Source organism: Giraffa tippelskirchi, chromosome 6 (genome assembly GCF_054371585.1).
Source record: "Giraffa tippelskirchi isolate mGirTip1 chromosome 6, T2T-mGirTip1v1.2.pri, whole genome shotgun sequence".
Classification (NCBI taxonomy): domain Eukaryota; kingdom Metazoa; phylum Chordata; class Mammalia; order Artiodactyla; family Giraffidae; genus Giraffa; species Giraffa tippelskirchi.
This window is the reverse complement of record NC_137280.1, coordinates 112,923,131-112,944,971: the sequence shown is the minus strand read 5'-3', so window position 1 is coordinate 112,944,971 and position 21,841 is coordinate 112,923,131. Positions and strand designations below refer to the sequence as shown.

General features: G+C 36.9%; 1 protein-coding gene across 4 annotated transcripts in view; it reads left to right on the top strand.

Moving 5' to 3' along the window:
- The first annotated feature begins 474 nt into the window (after window positions 1-474).
- The window catches only part of COMMD10 (COMM domain containing 10), a 180,153-nt gene continuing 158,786 nt past the window's right edge, over window positions 475-21,841 (top strand). For 2 of the 4 annotated variants that reach the window (XM_081499126.1, XM_081499129.1), the window contains exons 1-4: window positions 475-544; window positions 2,127-2,217; window positions 9,116-9,226; window positions 10,709-10,864. In XM_081499126.1, the coding sequence (XP_081355252.1) occupies window positions 504-544; window positions 2,127-2,217; window positions 9,116-9,226; window positions 10,709-10,864 (399 nt within the window). In that variant the 5' untranslated portion in view covers window positions 475-503. Of the gene's footprint in view, window positions 746-1,798; window positions 1,932-2,126; window positions 2,218-9,115; window positions 9,227-10,708; window positions 10,865-21,841 lie in introns of those variants that run through there. The other 2 variants (XM_081499127.1, XM_081499128.1) reach the window with 2 other exon arrangements.

Genomic DNA, 21,841 nt, shown 5'->3' with positions numbered 1-21,841 from the left:
CTCCCTGTCCATCACCAACTCCGGGAGTACGCACTCCTAAATACATGTTTACACACACACACATTACCTACATTAATACCTAAAAATATTCACACTCTATATCCAGGTATGCTGCTGCTGCTGCTAAGTCGCTTCAGTCGTGTCCGACCCTGTGCGACCCCATAGACGGCAGCCCACCAGGCTCCGCCATCCCTGGGATTCTCCAGGCAAGAATACTGGAGTGGGGTGCCATCGCCTTCTCCATATCTAGGTATGTGTATATATAAAGTAGGCAAATATATGCCGAGAAGTAAATTAATATGTGTACAGCCTTAACTCGGAACTGCGAGAGTGGCGCCAAGGACGACGACTGAAAACTTCGCTTCGCCGCTCCAGGACTGCAGAAGCGGAGCGGCGCGGCTCCGGCGCGGCTTGGCCCTTCCGGCTTGCCGTCCGCCGCCGCCTCCGCTATTGGTTGGGCTCCAGGCATCTGACACGGGAGGCGGGGCCACGGAACTTCAAGGATGGCGGCGTCCGCGGCGCTGATCCTGCGGGAGAGCCCCAGGTAGCCCCGGCTGGGCGCGGGGGGACAGCGGTCACCGGGGTGGCGCGGGCTGGGCCGGCCCGAGGCTGCTGCTGCTGTCTGTCGTCGGGGCGCCAGGCCGGCAGCGTCGCTGTGCGGGCCCCGGGGGAACGCAGGACCCTGGGCGCCTCCACCTGCACCGTGGTTCACTTGCGTGGGCTTACAATAGGTCCGACAGCTGAGGTCAGGGCGACAGTGTCTGGTCACTGTCCCTGTTCCCCGAGGCTGATATCACTGGTACCCAAGCCGCCCTGGAGTAGTTCTGAAATCACGTGAAGAGGTGTTCCCTTTCCTTTTTCAATACTTTTCAGACTTTCTGATTATGACAGACTGCCATTGGTCCTGAGTGGTCATTAATACTTAACACGTGTTAATACACCTTTTCAATCAAGAGCGAATAGGCCCCAGGCCAGGAGTTTTTTGGCTGGTAACAGCATCTGACCAGAATTTGGTAACATTGCTTTTGTTTTCACTTTATTTACCTTTTGTTCATTTATATATTTAGTTCCTATCTATTCATGGTAGGTAAGGTCTGCGGTCTATAGTGGTAATACAAAGTTTTGTTTTAAAATAAAATTAGGCAAAAATGATTCCATTTAATGAAAGATAAATAATAGTGCACGTGGTGTGTGGATGCAGAAAAGTGCAGAAGTATCACTGAGTCTGGAGAATAACTTCTTTGTGCATAGTGTTAGTTGCTCAGTCGTGTCCGACTCTTTGCACCCCATGGACTGTAGCCCGCCAGCCTCCTCTGTCCATGGAATTCTCCAGGCAAGAATACTGGAGTGGGTTGCCATTCCCTTCTCTTGGGATCTTCCCAACCCAGGGATCGAACCTGTGTCTCCTGCATTGCAGGCAGATTTTTTATGATCTGAGCCATCAGAGAAGCCCATCTTGTGCGGAGACGGGACAAGAATCTTTTTGAAGAGAATTGTCATTTTGAAGTTTTTCCTTCTTTGGTTGCGTTCTGACAGCCAATTCCTTTTCTCCCACCAGTGTCCTCGGTAACACACCACATCAGTAAACCATATCCAGCGTGGTGCAGTAGAATTGTTCTTATCACATAATTTAATGTTGGTTACAGTTTAAGCAGGGTTTTAAAACAACTGTGCATTTAGTGACCCCGAATGATATTTTATGTTAATTTTTTTTATTCCATTATCTGCAATATATCTGTCTTTTTATCTGTTTTTGGTGTAACTACCATTTCCCTCCCCCCACTCTTTTCAGAGTTCTGTTTTGAGTTACATGGATACATAAACTCCCACTCCTCAATTGATACTGTTCCCCACAGAGTGCAAGCTTTGCTGAGTAGTTTGCCTGGCCCAGAAGAAAGAGAAAATTTGCCAAATAGACCTTTTCAACAGAGGTACTTTTGGGATATCTTTTGGAAATGTCCTGTCTTCTTTGCTGGCCATCATCTGTTTTTCTTTATTTCACTCAGACTTACCTCTATAGCAACCAGTTGTTGAAATGAAAACTTACAGTCAACTGTACTTAGAGCAGGTGACAGTACCACTTGGGGAAAACACATTTTAAAACTTTGTTTTATGAATTTCTTTAGCATGAAAAAAGCAGTGTCCCTGATAAATGAAATAGATATAGGAAGATTTCCACGACTGCTCACCCGAATTCTTCAAAAACTTCACCTGAAGGTTTGTATGTTTGCAATATTATTGCTTATAATTTGTTCTTATGATTCTACTGCAAATCCAGGTTTCCACTTGAATAACTTTTTGCAAGGTATTGTTCTCCAGCAATACTGGAGAGCACTGAGTCTCCAGAAAATTTGATGAATATCCTATGGTCATAAGTTTGGGAAGTTCTGTTTTCATTCAAAATAATTTTTTTTTATATTATGGAACTTATCAGAATATATTTTATGGTAGCATTAATAGTAAATATTTAAGGGTAACTATTGTGTGCAGAATTTTCCATACGTATTTTTTTTTCCCTTGTGGATTTGACCATGGAATTGTTTTATCATGGTATTTATTTTGGGATTAAGACTCTGTGGAACATGCTTTGGGAAAATTCTGATATCACGATTTCATTCTTCCTCTTAAAAATAATTCTGTAGTCTTGCTGTCAACCAGTATATAATCTTTCTCTTCCACTTTTATTTCAAGGGTGTGGTTATCTTGAAAATATTGATAATTAGTAATTTACTACTTGGTCACCAATCTTAGTTAACTTCTTTATCAGGTTCTAGAAGAATTATGAAAATCAGACAGAAGAAATACTTGATTCATTACAAGAAACTAGTGTAATCCAAATGGATCTTTGAAATATAAGTATTCACTCAGAGAAATAAAACCTGTAGCCTCTGGAGTTTGGTGTATTTGGAACATCACAATGAAACTTATACCTACTTATACCTAAGTTTATTGGCAATGGAGAAGAAAAAAATTAAAGACTATTGATATGTCCTTCTTTTTTTAAATTAAAGTACAGTTAATCTACAATGTTACATTTCAAGTGTAAGGCAAAGTTATTGATATATATGTATTCTTTTTCATATTATTTTTCATTATAGATTATAAGACATTGAGTATAGTTCTTTGTGCTATGCAGTAGATCCTTGTTTATCTATTTTATATATAGTAGTGTGTGTATGTTAATCCCTAAATCCTAATTTATCTCCCTCCACATCCCCATTTGGTAACTGTAAATTTTTTTTTCTATGTCTTGGTATATTTTTCCTTAAAACTGTTTCAAAAACATAGGACTTCCCTGTAGCTCAAATGGTGAAGAAGAATCTGCCTGCAATGCAGGAGACCAGGGTTCGATCCCTGGGTTGGGAAGATCCTCTGGAGAGGGTTATGGCAATCTACTCCGGTGTTCTTGCCTGGAGAATTCCGTGGACGGAGGAGGCTGGCGGGCTACAGTCTGTGGGGTCGCAAAGAGTTGGACACGACTGAGCAACTAACACACAGTGTAATCCAATATACTTTGTTTACAAAAGTCTAGAATGGGTGCCATACATTTCAGAAAGATTGCTTTTAAAACTTTAAAAATTATTTGATAGATTGACTTGTGGGTGCCACCGTATTTCCCCATTATGATAGAGAGGTCTTGTTATATTAACATAAAGGACAATCACAGGTGTAAACCCCAGCATATAGAAATGCATGAGGATTTTTGTTGTTGTTACAATGTGTTTAGGGTGCTGCTGGCATTTAATGCCCTGGGACATTAAATGTGTTAATAATGTGCAGCACAGTCCTTTACAAAGAAGAATTGACCCCATCTCTGAACAAAAAAAGAAAAAGGGTAGCTTATTTCTGAAAATGCATTTATTTTGTACTTGATATAAGCTGGAGGACTTCTTACAACTTAAGTTTTATCAGGTTAAAAAATTATATATGTACACTTTAAATTATGGCATATGCAGACTACTAGTACCATATGTTCTTCCTCGGTGTTGTGTGTGTATGCCTGTGTATGAAAGTCAGAGCTTGGATTTTGGACCAAAGGCCTCTGTTCTCTCTAAAGCCATGCTCTGAGTTGAAAATGAAAGTGAAATTTGCTCAGTCGTGTCTGACTCTTTGCGACCCCCATGGAATTCTCCAGGTCAGAATACTGGAGTGGGTAGCTGTCCCTTCTCCAGGAGATCTTCCCAACCCAGGGATTGAACCCAGGTCTCCCTCATTGCAGGTGGATTTTTTACCAGCTGAGCCACCAGGGAAGCAATTGCTTTTATAATTATTTCGATAATATTCTGACTTCCTAGAGTAAAAATTCTCTATAACTTTCTGAGGAATGTGTCCTGATTTTAACTGTATGTGGAACTGAGATTAGTTCATTCATCATGCATGTTAAAAAAATGAAGTCTTCAAAAAAAAAGAAAAAGAAATGTTGAAAGAATGGATTTTTTGATTTACTCTTTTTGTGCCTTTGAAGTTCAAAATGGAGTGCTTAAATTAAGTGTTTTAATAACATTTATATTTTAATAACATAAACTATTTCACAAATAGTTTATGAGTGTTTGTTTTAAAACATCTAAACAGTGTGGATGAGCTGAAATGCCCCCTTGGTTAACTCTTGCTTCTTTCTCCACCTTAGTTCTTTCCTGTGTTAGTTATCTATTGCTGAATTGCAAATTTCCCCCAAATTTAGCAGCTTTAAACAACAATAATCATTTTTATTGTCTCTCACACCTCCTCCAAGTCAAGAATTTAGCAGTGGCTTGGCCGGGTGGCTCTGACTTGGGGTTCTCATGAAATTGCTACCAGTTTCTAGTGGAGGCAGTTGTTACCTTAAGTGTTGACTGGGCTTGGAGGATTTCCTTCTCATATGGCTAGCTGGTGGGAACTGTGGTTCCTTGTCACGTGGGCCTTTGCTCCTGACACGAGTGGAGGTTGGCTTCTTCTAGGATGAGTGGTCCAGGAGAGGACGGTGCTGTCCTTTTCATGACCTAGCCTTGAATATCATATAACTTCATTTTCACTATATTCTTCTTCTTAACAGTCAGTCAGTTAGTCTGACTCATATTCAAGGAAGAGGAACTTAGGCTCCCATATTTTGAATGGAGGCATGTTAAAGAATCTGCAGACGTGAGAAAACCATCACACCTCCCTCGAAGCTGTCTTTGTTGTCGATTTGATTTTAATCTTGCCAGGTCTTTTTTCAAGTATTAATAAATTCAGATGTGCCCACGTATGTGCATGCATATACACATAGAACTGTTTGGTTTGTAAATAAATGTTTTCATAAGTGGCATTGTACTGTGTGTATTGCCCTACTGTTTGCCTTTTCCGCTTATCACTTTTACCAGAAATCTTTCCTTGTCAGTCCATACAGTGCTTATTCTTTTTAAATATTGGTTTTCCTTTTTACCTGTATATATATATATACACACACACACACATGTATGTATATTTATGTGTGCTGTGCTTAGTCGCTCAGTTGTTTCTGACTCTTTGCAACCCCACCAACTGTAGCCCGCCAGGCTCCTCTCTTCATGGGATTCTCCAGGCAAGAATGCTGGAGTGGGTTCCCATTCCCTTCTCCAGAGGATCTTCTCAACCCAGGGATCAAACCCAGGTCTCTTGCATTGCAAGCAGATTCTTTACCGTATGAGCTACAGGGAAGTTCTATGTTCTGTGCTTATGGTATATGCTTTATAAATATATAGAAAAATTAACATCCACTTTCCATTAAACATTTAAGTTTCTTGGACCCTTGATCTCTGATTTTATAAACCTGGGCCTTAAATTTTTCTCCCATTGAGAGGATAAAAATGAATATATCTCTTTAACTTTTTCAGTGCCCAGATATGTGTGGGTTACTTTTGGTATAGAGGAAGAAGTTAACCTGCTGCTGTTTGGAAGCAAATATCATGACTTACATTTAATATTTATCTGCCCAGGGTTGTTGTTAGATCAAGATGTTGAATATGTGTTTGGAACTTTGTTTTGTAGCTGTATTCTGCATTGGTTGTTCTGTTCACATATTTGAAGTTCCACCTTATTATAAGGGTGCATGTCTCATGTACTAGTGGTTGGGGGGGAGATAAATGTTTCCTTGTTCCCCTTCACTCCAAACCACTTTATTAATATAACGCTCCTGAAGATCTTGAGAATGTCCCCTTTTCTGCTCTCTTTTTAAAAAATCTTCCTTTCTTGTACATATTGAGGGCACTGAAGTTTATTTTTCTGTGTGCCCAGTCACTATCTTTATTTTGCCAAAAACACCTCATTTGGTGTATGTTAAAAGGAATCAGTTCGACACAGTTGGAAGTTAGATTGTACATACCCATTGAATTTAATGCAACATGTGGTTCAGTGATTATATGTGAGTAATACTGTTATTCTGTTCCTTATATTGATAAAACTCTGGTACTGTAGGTCATTATTTCAAGAAGGTATGTGGTAGTCACAGAAACTCTGGAACTTTAAAATCAAAACATTGGTCTTGATGTAAGTGACTGACATTTTAGCCAAATTGGGTTCATGCTTTTCTTTTTTATTTTCATGCTTTTCTTAGAAAATAGGTAGTAGAGATTGGAGTTCTGGTGACTGGCCTCCCCAAATCAAAAATGTGGCAGTTCTGAGCTGCACTCCTAAACTTAGAGTTCTAAGCTTCACCTCATTCCTGCTTCACTACAAGAATGCGGTTGTAAAATTGTATCTCATCCTAAGCTGTCAAGGCAGGGACTCATGATACTTCTGAAACTTCTCTATGTAGCTGTTGGGGAGAGACAGCAACTGGGAAAGTTGTTTTTGATATGTGAGGATCAAGTATTTTTATTTGAAAGGAGTTCTAATAGTGTACATTTTTCATGCATGAAAAACCAATCTTTGGATCAAGGAGATTATTTTGGAAATGGAAGAAAGACTAGCCATGAGCTTGTACTCAGATGACTCACTTCTATATTTCACGTATTGTTTATGAAAGTCATGTGTGTAATGTGTAAGTTTTGGAAAATATTAAAATTATCAAAAAGACTTCTTGATTTATGTGTACTCTTATAGTAACCCATACTTTTGCAGAACTCATTAAAGTGGAAATTATTGGAATAGTTGTTTGTAAGGTCTTTCTAACTAGAGCCTAGTACAGCTGAGGACACGAACCATCTGTGTAGCACATAGTAAATACTCAGTAAATGTGTTTTGTTGTTCAGTTGCTAAGTCATGTCCAACTCTGCGACCCCATAGACTGCAGCATGCCAGGCTTCCCTGTCCTATTTGTTTGTTTGTTTTACTTGGTTGTGTTTCTGCAGTAACAGTTGTGATTTTTCTCCTTGATTTCTTATGTTGTTTATTTGGGTCTTCTCTCTGTTCTTCTTGGTGAGCCTGGCCAGAGGTTTGTAAATCTTGTTTACCCTTTCAAAGAACCAACTCTTGGTTTCATTGATTTTTTTTTTCTATTTTTTAAAAAATTTCTTATTTAGTTTCTCTCTGATCTTTATTAGCTCCTTCCTTCTGCTGACTTTACATTTTGTTCTTCCTTTTCAAATTCTTTTAGGTGGTAGGTTAGGTTGTTTATTTGAAAGTTTTCTTGTTTCTTATGGAAGGCATGTATCACTGTGAACTTCTATCTAAGAACTGCTTTTGCTGCATCCCTTAATCCATTGACTTTTAACAAAGTAATACTAAGGCTCAAACTAGTTGCCACCTCTCTATCTGGTGGGAATCTTGGTACTAGGTAATGGAGGATGTAGATAAAGGTTCTTAAGGTTAACAGATTTTCTCTCTTTAATCCTGCCTCTTATAAATGCTGACAGGGGCTTAATGCTGGGTAAGGTCATATATTGGGAGAGGTTTTGGGGTGGGTTCAGGGGAGGAAAGAAAGAGCTAACAAGGGAAAGGAACTCCCAGGTATTTTCTATTTTAAAATGCTATTCTCTTAAATGATTTTGCTTGGGCTCTTAGAAAAGTTGCTGGGACCCATTATAATTGGTTAGTATTGGTACAGAGAAGGTGCTCTTCTCCACAATGTTTTATTTATTTTTTAAAAGATTTTATTTTATATTAGAGTATAGTTGATTTATAGTGTTACAAGTGAGTGATGAAGGTGAAAGAGCAGAGTGAAAAAGCTGGCTTAAAACTCAGCATTCAAAACACTGAGATCATGGCATCCAGTCCCATCACTTCACGGCAAATAGATGGGGAAAAATGAGAATAGTGACAGACTTTATTTTCTTGGGCTCCAGAATCACTGCAGATGGTGACTGCAGCCTTGAAATTAAAAGACTCTTGCTCCTTGGAAGAAAAGCTATGACCAACCTAGATAGCATATTAAAAAGCAGAGACATCACTTTGCTGACAAAAGCCCATCTAGTCAAAGCTATAGTTTTTCCAGTAGTCATATATGGATGTGACAGTTGGGCCATAAAGAAGGCTGAGCACCAAAGAATTGATGCTTTCGAAGTGTGGTGCTGGAGAAGACTCTTGAGAGTCCCTTGGGCAGCAAGGAGATCAAAGCAGTCAATCCTAAAGGAAATCAGTCCTGAATATTCATTGGAAGAACTGATGCTGAAGCTGAAACTCCCAATACTTTGGCCGTTTGATGTGAAGAGCTGTCTCATTGGGGAAGACCCTGATGCTGGGAAAGACTGAAGGCAGGAGGAGAAGGGTGTGACAGAGGATGAGAGATGGTTGGATGGCATCATTGACTCAATGGACGTGAGTTTGGGCAAACTCTGGGAGATGATGAAGACAGAGAAGCCTGGCATGCTGCAGTCCATGTGGTGGCAGAGTTGGACATGACTTAGCCATTGAAAAACAGTAAATTCTTAACATTTTAGGGCTTTACTTTGTAGCAGTGTGTTTTCTAAATGTCCATTTTTTATGTTATTATTTTCCACCTCCTATAAATCATAGAACTTAAGATTTTCTTAAAAAATGAAATTTGTTTGGCAAGATCCAAATAATGAACTGTTCTGTGATTTTAAGATATTGAAATTTACAGACACATCAGTTTGTTTCAATGATGGATTTACTTTTTTCTTTCAAGTTCTCATTTTCATATGAATAAATGAATCGTCTGTTGAGTATCTGAATTTTGAATACCCGAATGTATGCTAATAGATTGCTTTTTGTGTTGTAGGCTGAAAGTAGTTTCAGCGAAGAAGAAGAAGAAAAACTTCAAGTTGCATTTTCTCTGGAGAAACAAGATCTTCACCTAGTTCTTGAAACAATATCATTCATTTTAGAGCAGGTATTTTTATTGCCCCAAATTGGCCTAACCATGATTTTTATTTACTACATGTTTGCATTGCTGTGACATCTATAGCATTTTAGCTTATTTTTCTAAAGTGTACAAGTAAAAGCTGTGAATATGTTTTATCAAAAATTTTGATGTGGTAAAAAAAGTATTTGAATGTGTGTTTTTTCCTCATGATATTGCATTCTACAACACAGTCTTAGTGTTGAATAGCATGAGTAAAGTATTAATATTTGACATTATGAATCAAGACTTTACTGACTTGAGACTTGAGTTGAAAAAGATATAAATTTATTGTTACTTGGTATAGTAATTTGGAAAGATGCACACATTTTATTTAAGAATTTAATAATTGATTTTGAGAATTTATTTGACTAGGATGATGAATAAAACATTTAGAAAAGAAATAGTTGTCAAAGGACATTTTGTTATAGTATTTCTTGCTACTGAGCTGCCCTTCTGCATCCCTTCTTTACATCTAAATTCAGTTCATTGTTTAAGTTCCCTTCAGATCACATCTCCTCCCACTGCAGCCTGGACCCCTTATACTTGCAGTCCTACCCTTATTTGGATTCCTTTTATGCTTGGATCATCATGGTTGAGCCTACTGTTAGTCTTTTCATTATTTCATGTATGTCAGTTACATCTCCTTCACTAGGTTTTGAATTTGTAGGGGGCTAGGATCACATTTTTTGTGCATTGTAGCTCATTGCTAGGCTAAATCTATTAAGAATCTAAAAGTAGATTCTTAATAAATTCCTGTTGTTTGGTTAAGTAGAAGAATACTCGTGAAATAAAAATTTAAACAGTACTGCAGCTTTGAGGCATTCTAGTGAACAGATACTGTTGAGGGCAAAATGCTAGGCTCTGCTACATGCAGACTTATACAGATTACAGATCATAAAGATGACTATGTTCTTGTCCTTGGTGGACCTTCCGTAGAAGAAAAGGATAACCGGACAGGACAGAACAGCATGGGTTTGATGAGAAAATTGTTTCATCACAATGTAAAAAATAGAACAGGTATCACTGTGAAAAAAGTTTTCAATTTTTTATTATGTATTTACCTAGGAAGTTGGTAGATGAAGATGGTTTTGAGAAAGTGTTTCTTGGAAAAATTGTGTTAGTTGGGAAACAAAACCACTGTGTACTTACTTGAAATAATTAAGTGAAATAAGGAAATTAAATTTTAATTAGGATACCATTTACATAACCAGAGCAAAGAAGTTTTTCTGGTAAGTAGATTTAGTATTACTTAAACCACAGGCAAAAATGAAGTTTAGTGTGAATAATTTATGCCCTTTAATTCTGAATTTTCCACCCTTGGTTGAGTATATTGTTATTTGTAAAATAATAAGCAATTTATCCAATAGAAATATAAAATTTAAATAATTTGAAGTAATGTTGTATTTAATTATACCTCCAGGTCTCTGTGTGAACATTAGGGATATATGTAGCTTTTTTCCTCTTTACTAGGCTGTGTATCACAACGTGAAGCCGGCCGCTTTGCAGCAGCAGTTAGAGAACATTCATCTTAGACAAGACAAAGCAGAAGCTTTTGCCAGTGCTTGGTCTTCTATGGGTCAAGAAACAATCGAAAAATTCAGGCAGAGGATTCTTGCTCCCCACAAGGTACAGGATATATTACTCAAAGGATATTTTTCAGTAATGTATGGCATAAATTATTATACCTAAAAGTTTTTTTAAAGTGATAATTTTTGTAAAGAGGTAAATCAGGCAATAGAAAGTATGTATATGATATTCCTATAAAAGTATTTCCACACATATTTGCTACCACAATGTGATTTAATTTTAATCATCAATTTCAAATATGCCTCTGTAACTTTAGGATAAGAATGAGACTTTTTTTTCCTTCCGAGTCCCTGGTCAGAGTTGGTTATTCTATTAACTGTGTATCTTTTTTTTTTTTTTTTAATTTTTTTTTTTTTTTATAAATTTATTTATTTTAGTTGGGGGCTAATTACTTTACAATATTGTAATAGTTTTTGCCATACATTGACATGAATCAGCCATGGGTTTACCTGTGTTCCCCTTCCTGGACCCCCCACCCACCTCCCTCCCCATCCCATCCCTCTGGGTCATCCCGTTGCCCCGGCCCTGAGCCCTTGTCTCATGCATCGAACATGGAATGGTGTTCTGTTTCACATATGATAATATACATGTTTCAATGCTATTCTCCCAGAACGTCCCACCCTCACCTTCTCCCTCAGAGTCCATAAAATTGTTCTATGCATCTGTGTCTCTTATTCTGTCTCGCATATAGGGTTATCGTTACTGTGTATCTTATGTATAAGACTTATTATAATTTTTTTAAAGTATTTGTTTATTTATTTGACTGTGCCAGGTCTTAGTTGCAGCATGCAAACTCTTAATTGCAGCATGTGGGACCTAGTTCCCAGACCAGGCATCATACCGGGGCCCCCTTAGTTGGGAGCTTAGAGTCTTAGCCTCTGGACCACCAGGGAAGTCCCAGACTTATTATGATTTTTTACTGAATCACATGCTTATTTGTTTTTTTGTGTTGGTATTAGGGCCTAGCAGAATGCCTTGTATGCAGAAAGTGCTCAGCATTTGTTAAATAGCAAATAGTAAGCAAAATGAACTCTTTGGGAAAAATATAATAGCAGTATCACAAAGCTCCTTAATAACCTCTGCGCGTGTGCGTGCTAAGTCGCTTCCGTCGTGTCTGACTTTTTGCAACCCTATGGACCATAGCCCACCAGCCTCCTCTGTCCATGGGATTCTTCAGGCAAGAATACTGGAGGGAGTTGCCATTCCTCCTTTAGGGGATCTTCCCGACCCTGGAATCAAACCAACATCTCTCTTTTTTTATTTTTTTAAACCAACATCTCTTAAGTCTCCTGCATTGGCAGGCAGGCTCTTTGCCACTTGGGAAACCCCAAGTTACTCTTAATGGAGATTAAGATGATCATACATATATTGCCCCTTTTTCTATTAATATGTTGTTTTACATAATTGATTTTCAGATTTTCAACCATCTTTGTATTCTTGGGATAAATTTAACTTGGTTTTGGTATATAATCCTGGTTGTATATTGCTGTATTTGCTTTACTAATATTTTGGTAAAGATCTATGTTCGTGTGGGATATTGGTCTGTAGTTTTCCTGTGATGTCTTTTTTGGCATCTGGTTAATACTGACCTCACAAAGTGAGTTCCCTTCTCCTCTTATTTTCTGGAATTATTTGTGAAGGTTTTGTATTGGTTTACATTTTCACCAACATTATATCAGAGTTCCAGTAGTTCCAAATCCTTGTCAGCATTTGTTTGTACTTCAGTTTGTACTGAAGCTATTCAATTAGGTTTGTAATGGTATCTTGTGTTTTTAATTCCTAGTAACAAATTATGATGATGATCTTTTTATGTACTTACTTGTCATCCATAGAGCTTCTTTGGTAAAGTGTCTGTTCAGATCTTTTATGTAACTGTATTTCCACATTATGACAGATAAAGAATCATAGTAATATAAATATTAAGGACAATTGTAAGTGTAAATCCCAGCATATCAGAATGTATGGGTTTTGGTTTTGTTCTTGGATGTTACAATTTGTAGAGGGTGTTTGGTTTCTTTCTGTTGAGTTTTGTGAATTTTTAAGTCCTCTGTCAGATATGTAATTTGCAATTATTTTCTCCTAGTCTATAGCTTTCCTTTTCAGTTTCTAATAGTATCTTTTGCAAAGTAAAAGCTTTAAAATCTGGTGAAGTTTGATTTACCATTTTTTCCTTTTATTAATACTGCTTCTGGTTTTAGATCTAAGAATTTGTAGCATAATGCAGTGTCACAAAAATTTTCTCTGTGTTTTTTCTTCTAAGTGTTTTATAATGTTTCTAAATGTTTCTTCTAAGTGTTTTGTGTTTTACATTCAAGTCTAATATCCATTTTGAGTTAATTTGATGTAGGATATGAGGTATAGGTCCAAGATTAGATTTAGATTAGATTTTTTAGATATGATTAGATTTTTTTGATATGAATGTTTCATTTGTTTCAGTGCAATTATTGATAACATCCTTTTGTTATTGAATTGCCTTAACTCCTTTGTCAAAAATCATTTGACGTATTTGTGTGTCTCTTTCTGGACTCTCTTTTTGGTTTCATTGATTTATCTGTCTGTCTTTATGCTGGTATCTTGCTGCCTTAATTACTGTAGCTTTGTTGTAAGTCTTAAAATCAAGTATTGTTAATCTGCTAACTTTGTTCCTTTTAATAATTGTTTTGGGCATTCTAGTTTCTTTACCTTTTAATGAAAACCTTTTTTTAAAAAATGTCTGCAAAAAATCCTCTGGAATTTTGATTGAGCTTATGTTTAATTTATAGATCACTTTGTAGAGAAATGACTGCTTAACAGTATTGACTATATCTCCTTTTTTGTTAGAGTTGAACACTCTTAACCTTTTTTTCCCCCCTCTGGAGTTGTAAATGGTGCTGATTTAAAAATTTGGGTTTCCATTGTTTATTGCTAGTATGTAGAAACACAATTGCTTTTTGTATATTGTTATTGTATTCAAGACCTTGGTAAACTTACTATTTAGTTATAGCAGTTTTTTTGTTGTTTTCCTTGTGATTTTCTCTACAGTCGGATTGTCCATGAAGAGAGACAGTTTTATTTCTTCCTTTCCTGTTTGTTCAACTTTTGTTTTTCGTCCCTTACTCCACTGACTAGGACTTGTAGCATGATGTTGAATAGGATTGGTAACTTTGGACTTTGTTGTACTTTGTTTCTAGTTTTAGACAGAAAGCATTCAGTATGTCACCATAAGTAAGACACTAGCTGCGGGGTTTTACAAAATGCCCCTGTGTTGTTTTCATTCCTTTCCTTTTCTCCTTTTTTTTGACTTCGGCACGTACGAGCTCTCAAGAGGGATGTGCGGCTCCATATCACTGCTTCATTTTTCATCATTTAAATTTATGCTTTCTCCTATCCTATTTTAAAGGTTTATCCAGATTTTGTTTTCCATTCTTTGTTCCTGAAATTTTTTTTTAAACATCTTCATTAAAAAAAAAAAAAATCTCCACTTGCCTTTGAATATTTTCCTGTTTTATATTTATATAATTTTCTTCTGTTTTTCTTTCTTGTGTTTATATAAATACAGTATACTTGTATAGTTAAAAGTGTTTTTTTTCACTTTTTTTTGTTTATTTTTTGTTTTTATTTTTTACAAAACCTTGTGTCAAGGGCTGACTTTAAATAGATCACAATGAGGGAGCTCCTGTCCTAGGTATGAAACCCTGACCTAGAAGCAGCTCAGCTACAGATGGCTTAGCACCAAGTTGCCAATGAATGCATGGTGCATGATGGGCCAGGGGGTGGCCATCTTTCTGGCCATGCCCTGAGTCCCAGGGTGAAGGGCTGTCCACACCAGACCCCAGTCCCAATGTGTGGTGTGGCACACTGTGCCCCGAGGGATGCTTGGTATGGAGACCGGTCTGCTTAGGATGACTGAGGCTCCCAGGGTGCAGCCATATCAATTGACCCAGGGTCGGATTCTGACCTAGAAGTGATCATAATCCTACAGATGGTGGCTTCCCCCTATTGGCTCTTCAGCTAAGCACATACGGCAAATGTCTGAACCTGTGGTTCCTCTCCTACAGAGCAGGGTTACCATGGCAACAACACATCATTAGTAGAATAAAATTTACCTGTCTCATAGCAGTATAAGCCCAACTCACGTTCCGTATTAGTGAGTGAAAAATCCAACAGTTGGTGAGTCCTGCCTCTCAGTGATAGGAAGATCTGACAAAGAAGAATCAAAAAGCAACGTTGCTGTGAATCCTTAGCTACCACAAGCCAGTTATCCCTGTGTTAACTTTTCTGACACTTCCTGCTTAAAACCCCAAAGGTCAGAAGGATGTGAAGCTCTGCTTTCAGGGTCTTTATTTATACTGAAAATCAAGATCAAGCGAGCTCTTGCCCTTCTTCTCCATGGGAGGTTTCTGTCCTCCCTGAGCTCATCTTAGGACTCTTTTTCACTTCCAATAGTAAGTCATTGTTTAATATCTTCTGGATGATAGTTTGATACTCTTTTAAAGAATAATATTTCTTCCTTATGCTATGTTGAATTACATTAACTTCTGTCTTAAGAAGTGGTTTGATCAATTGTCATACAAAATATGCAAAACATAGTTGGAAGAGTGTGATTAATTGTACATCGGTCCCTGAGAATGTAGAAAATTACCTTTTGCCAATACAGAGTGTATGAGGGGATAGCTAATATCAGTGCATTATTTTAATGCCTTCAATGCTTAATTAAGATTGTATAATAATAGCAAACATCTCTTGTGTTTATTGTGGGCCAAATATTCTACTCAGTGGTTTATAGTAATAGCTTGTAAAGCTCATTAATAGTTCTAGTTTATATTTAAAATTAAACTGAGACTTAGATTAAATAACTGACCCATGGTCATGCTGCTAAATAAGTGGTAGAGTTGGGATTTGACAAAGTAGTTAACATTTCTAAACCACCATGCTCTTCTCCCACCTAGATGTTAGCAGCAGAATTTTTCTGTCAGGCATTATTCCCAGTGGTTTACATAGTAGGTGTGTGTTTTGTATTTTTGAAAAAGAAATAAAACTTGAAAGTGTGCCTTAGCTGTGTTAACCCATGTCGTCCATGGTGAAACTGAGATGGTAATCAGATTGGTCCCTCTCTTAATTAAGCCTTGTTCTTTTTATGTCATAGCATCTCTTGCAGCTATAATGTTATCTTTCTTTTTTTTTTTGCCCTGATGACTGTTTAGGATATGGTGACTAAAATAGCCATAGATGAAAATAAATCATGTCATTTAAATTATAACAAAAGTATATGGCAGTAGTTTACAATGGGCAAAGGTTGTATTTACAGAGACTGACTGTTGTTTTACAGTAATTTAGAGGTTCTCATGAACTGTGCCACGCTTGCAGTGGAACATCTGTGTAAGTAATTATCAATTCAGAGAGAGTCAGATTCAATTAAATAACACGCTAAAAAATAAAAAAGAGCTTATTTTTAATTCAATTTTTAAAAACACCTCTTTTCATCTTCTGTTACTTAAATCTAATAAGTGAGAAGCAGATTGAAAATTAATCTGGTAGCTTTTTGCAGGATATGATTGAAAGGATTTTTAAATTTTCTCCCATCTCTCTCCTTTTTTTTTTTTAATACACTTTATCTTAACCTCTTCAGAGACTGGAATGTTACCACAGCTTATTGGAATTTGTATTCTTCCTTCTTTCACCAGTGTGGATTATGTTAGCAGTGTCCTTCTAACAGGGTTTTCTGTTTGATTTTTGTTACAATGCCTTCGTGGTAACAAATTTATTAAATTATAAATACTCTTTCAGACAGAACTTGAATACTGTGTTTAATTTTAGTCCTAAAATTCTGGTGAGAGTTTCTTTATGTATATTCCTACTATACAAAATGTAACCTATATGTGGAATATTATTGACACACACCTCTTTTTTTTTTCTGAGACCTTAAGGAAAATAATTGTGTTGTTTTATGATTTTTTAAAAAATATTTTTGTATTAGAGTTCACCTGTTCCTCAGTAATAGATTTGATAATGAGAGCTATATATAAGGCATATTTTTAGCACTGTGAGTAGCTTGCTCTTTAAAGCCTACATGTACTGATTCTTTTTTCTTAAAATGCAGTTTTATATTTGTTAGGGAGTTTTTAAAGATATACTTGACAGTTGTATTTGTTTTGAATGCTCAAAATGTGTGTAATGTGCTTTTCTCCTCCTGTTAATAGTGTTCTTAACTTTACCAATTATATGACAAATTCATTTATAATATTTACTCATCTCATTATATAGTGAAAATTCATCATGTCTTCTCTCATGTTCTTGAGAAACCTGCATTTAAAATGGATGGGTAATGTTCTTAAGATAATAATGTTCCTAAATAGTCTTTTAAAAAATTCTCCTTAAGCCATTGTAGTAAGATTTACTTCACTGTTAAGTATAGCAACTAATTGTTTGCTTTATTAACTGTTAAATATCTGTTTTTTAAATGTAATATAAGAAATTAGAAATTTCGATTTGACGTTTTAAAAATTTTATGCATTCTTTTAGTTTTATTATTTTCTTTAGTATTCTTGTTTCATTTCTTTTTGGAATTCTAAGAATGGATGAAGGGCTTTACAGAGAACAGAAAAAGCATACTTCATACAGCTAAATCTAAATATATAGCTATGAATGCATGTCTGAGTGCTTTTTTCAAGATTTATGTATTTATTGGCTGCATTGGATGTTAGTTGCAGCACACGGGCTCAGTGGCTGTGGTGCACTGGCTTAGCTGCTCTGTGGCATGTGTTATCTTAATTCCCAGACCAGGCATTGAACCCGCATCCAGAATCCACCTGCCAGTTTGAACCCTGGGTCAGGAAGATCCCCTGGAGTAGGAAATGGCAACTTACTTCAGTATTCTTGCCTGAAAAAAATCCCATGGACAGAGGAGCCTGAATGGCTATAGTCCATTGTGTTGCAAAGAGTTGGGCACGACTGAGCCACTAAACATATAGGCGCCTCTGAACCGGAAGGCAGATTTTTAACCACTGGACCACCAGGGAAGTCTCCTTTTTCAAGATTTAAATGCTTCTTAACATTATCATCTGCATTTGTGCTGCTGCTGCTGCTAAGTCGCTTCAGTCGTTTCCGACTCTGTGCGACCCCATAGACGGCAGCCCACCAGGCTCCTCTGTCCCTGGGATTCTCCAGGCAAGAACACTGGAGTGGGTTGCCATTTCCTTCTCCAGTGCATGAAAGTGAAAAGTGAAAGTGAAGTCGCTCAGGCGTGTCCAACTCTTCGAGACCCCATGGACTGTAGCCTGCCAGGCTCCTCTGTCCATGGGATTTTCCAGGCAAGAGTATTGGAGTGGGTTGCCATTGCCTTCTCCGATCTGCATTTATGGGAGAGGTATTTTGTTGTAATTATATCTGTATACAAGTCAGGTTTCTGCCTCTTTGTTACTTCAGTTGTTGGCATGTTGAGAATCAAAAGAAAGCCGTAGTTTTTCCATGTGCTGGAATTGACTGAATGTCAATGTTTGTGAGGTTTAAATGCTCCTATATTCATTTTCTATTTTTTATTGAAATATAATTTACCTGCAAAAAATACAGATATTTTATATGTTTAGTTTGATGAATTTCAGAAATTATATATGCCCTTTTAATCATTATTCTTATCAAAATAGGAGAAAATTTCGATCACCTGAAATGGGTCCAGTTTTAATTCCCTCCACCTTCATAGTCACTTTCCATCACTAAAAAAATTTTTTTTCTGTTCTTAGTCTTATTAGTAGTATAAATGAATTTAAATAAATGTGTCTGTATAGTATCTCTCAACATAATGTTTTTTTGGATTCATTTGTGTTGTTACTTGTATCAGTAATTCTTTTGTTGCTGAGTAACATTTCCTTGTATGAAAACAATTTGTTTATCTGCACTCCTGTTGATGGACTTTTGGATTGTTTCCAGCTTCTGGCTATTATGAATAAGAGTTCTGTTAACAAATGGCAACCCACTCCAGTATTCCTGCCTGGAAAATCCCATGGACAGAGGAGCCCGGTGGGCTACAGTCCATGGGGTCACAAAGAGTTAGACATGACTGAGTGACTTAACACTTAACATTTGTGTACAAGTCTTTTTGTGGACAGATGTTTTCATTTCCCTTGAGTAAATGTCTAGGAATGGGGTGATTGACCCCTTTAGCCAAATCTAAGGCTTTCTATTTGAGTTTCAGCCACCCCATGCTGCATGGATTGAGAAAAGTCATAAAAATACAAAGAAATGTGAATCTGTCATGTTGTGTGGATCCCTTCCCTTTAACTTCTGCTTGCGTTTTAGTCATTCTCCAGTGCCTTCAAGTCTGTTTTTAAACTAGCTTGTTTAGAGATTGTACTTTTTATTTGCAAGGGAAGTTTATGTCGTATAAACTATTTCCTACCATTATCAGATTAGGAACTCCAGAAGTGCTTTTTTTAAATTGTAAGTCCTATTCTGTCCCTCCTCTGTTCCACATCCACCAGTCTTTCCATGTTGGCTTATGATAGAAGTCAGAGTTCTTACAGTTGCCTTTAAGACCCTACGTGATCAGTAAACCCCTCTTGGTCTGCTATCTTGTTGACCTTCACCTGGCTCACTTTGGATAATTGTGTTCTTTTTACCTCAGAAGCTCTTGGGTGTTCATGTGGTTGGGTTCCTTATCTTTTTCAGCCCTGTGTTCAAATATCACATTTATCAGTGAGCCTTCTTATAATCATCACAGTGAAAAGTGCTTCTACCTTTATGGTAATTTCTTACTTCATTTTTTTCTATCATACTTATTATTCTATCTGACCCACTGTGTATTGTACTTATTTATTATTTTTTTTTATTGTCAGTCTCTACTACTAAACTATAAACTCCAAAAGGACAGGAATTTTTGTCTGTTTTGTTCACTACTGTATTTTCACTACTTTAAATGACCCTTGGGACTTGGTTCTCAAAAATTGGTTGTTGACTGAATAAATGGACAGTGTCCCTGCTTTTACAAATTGTGCTATTTTGAAGTTCTGTGCATAAGGTTTTCTTTTAGAGAGGGATATCTGTGTTTATAGGTGGAGGAAAGAACAGTAAAGAGAGAAGGGTATGGATTATATTTTGTATTTCCTAGTGCTCTTTTGTGTTTTCATTTTGGTTGTAAATTTGAAACTTTTTGTGGTTCCTTTGTTTCATGATTCTTGAGTTTCACTGGAAACTATATTCAGTCATTTACATTTTTCCTCTTTAAAAGTGGGGATGTATATAATAAAAATTGCTTTAGCTTGGAATGAAAATTCTCCAGGGGAAAAAAGGTGATGTCATTAGCTGTTGCTGCAGCAATCAGTTTAAAGAACTTTAGATCTAAGAGACCCTTAATCAGTCTAATTTGAAACAGAAATGTGTTCTATGCTTTATAAATAATTGACTAAAACCAGAGCCATTAACAAATTAAATAAAGATTTTACTAATGCCAAAGAACTGGGCTATTAGCAAAATTACTCTTATGTCATAGTATTCAAAGATGTGCACTTGCTAAATAGAATTGATGTACTTTTTTAGAGTGTGCCAATAGTGAGAGCATTAGTTGAATGACATTTCAGTGTCCTCAGTCTTGTACTGTTGTGTTCATATATTCATGGTATGCAGAGGTGGAAAACAGGCTGAAAGATGATTCATTGATGTTTTCCCTCATCACCTATAACTTGGATATGATGACCAATTAGGTATTTTGGGCAAGTCTGTGAGTCAAGGAATATAGTTTTAAGTTTCATACCACCCTAGCAGTGATGCTATGTTGACGTCGGTAGCATCTAAACTTGAGGGTATAGGTTAGAGAGTATCCCTACCTTGTGATATTTGTAATGAAGCATTTATACCTCTTATGATGTCCATACTGAATTGCACAGTAGTCATCTCTGAGATCCTGACCTTGTCTTTGTATGCTTATAGATGTTATAGCATAGAATTCTTTCCCTGGGAGGCAAGTAGTAGTGTGACTTCTTTAAAGTTTATTGCCTCCCCTTCTTGCCAATGACTAAAGGATGGCAAGGAGGTTGAAGATGTTCTCTGAATGTACCTATACAGTCCTTTGTTACAGCTTTTCATATATTTTATCTATCTATTAAGAAATAATGTTGTGTGTTGTTCAGTTGCTCAGTCGTGTCTGACTCTTTGTGGCCCCATGGACTGCAACACACCAGGCTTCCCTGTCCTTCTCTATCTCCTGGAGTTTGCTCAAACTCATGTCCATTGAGTCAGTGATGCCATCCAGCCATCTTGTTCTCTGTTGTCCCCTTCTCCTCCCACCTTCAATCTTTCACAGGATCAGGGTCTTTTCCAGTGAGTCAGTTCTTCCCATCAGGTTGCCAAAGTATTGGAGCTTCAGCTTCAGCGTCAGTCCTTCCAGTGAATATTCAGGACTGATTTTCTTTAGGATTGACCGGTTTGATCTCCTTGCAGTAATAAATTATAATTTACATAGTATAATCTATATCCTTTTAATTGTACTGTTCAATGAATTTTGATTGAGGTATATCTATGATATCATTGTCATAATCAAAAGGCAGAGCTTTTTCATCATTCTCAAAAGTTACTTCATGCTCCTTGGCAGTTCTTTCTTCCTCTAACCCTGGCCCCAGGAAACCACTGATTTGCTTGACGATGTTATGTTGGATTTTTAATCCATGCGATCATATACATGTACTTCTCTCTGACTTTTTCCACTGAGTATGATTTTGAGGTTCATTCTTGTTGTTGAATGTGTTAATAGTTTGTTCTTTTTTTTAAATTGTGGATTGGTATTTTTTATTGCAGTGTGGTATTCTATCATATGACTATATCACAATTTGTTATCCATTCACCTGTTGATGGTATTTGTACTGTTTTCAGTTTGGGGTTATTTTGAATAAATCTGTTAATTTTCTCATACGTATCTTTTTATGGGCATATATTTTCACTTTGCCTGAGTAATTTCTTAGGGATGGATTGACTGAGTTGTAGGGTCAGTGTGTATTTAACTATGAGGAAACTGCTGAAGAGTTTTCCAAAGAGGTTATGCTATTTTAC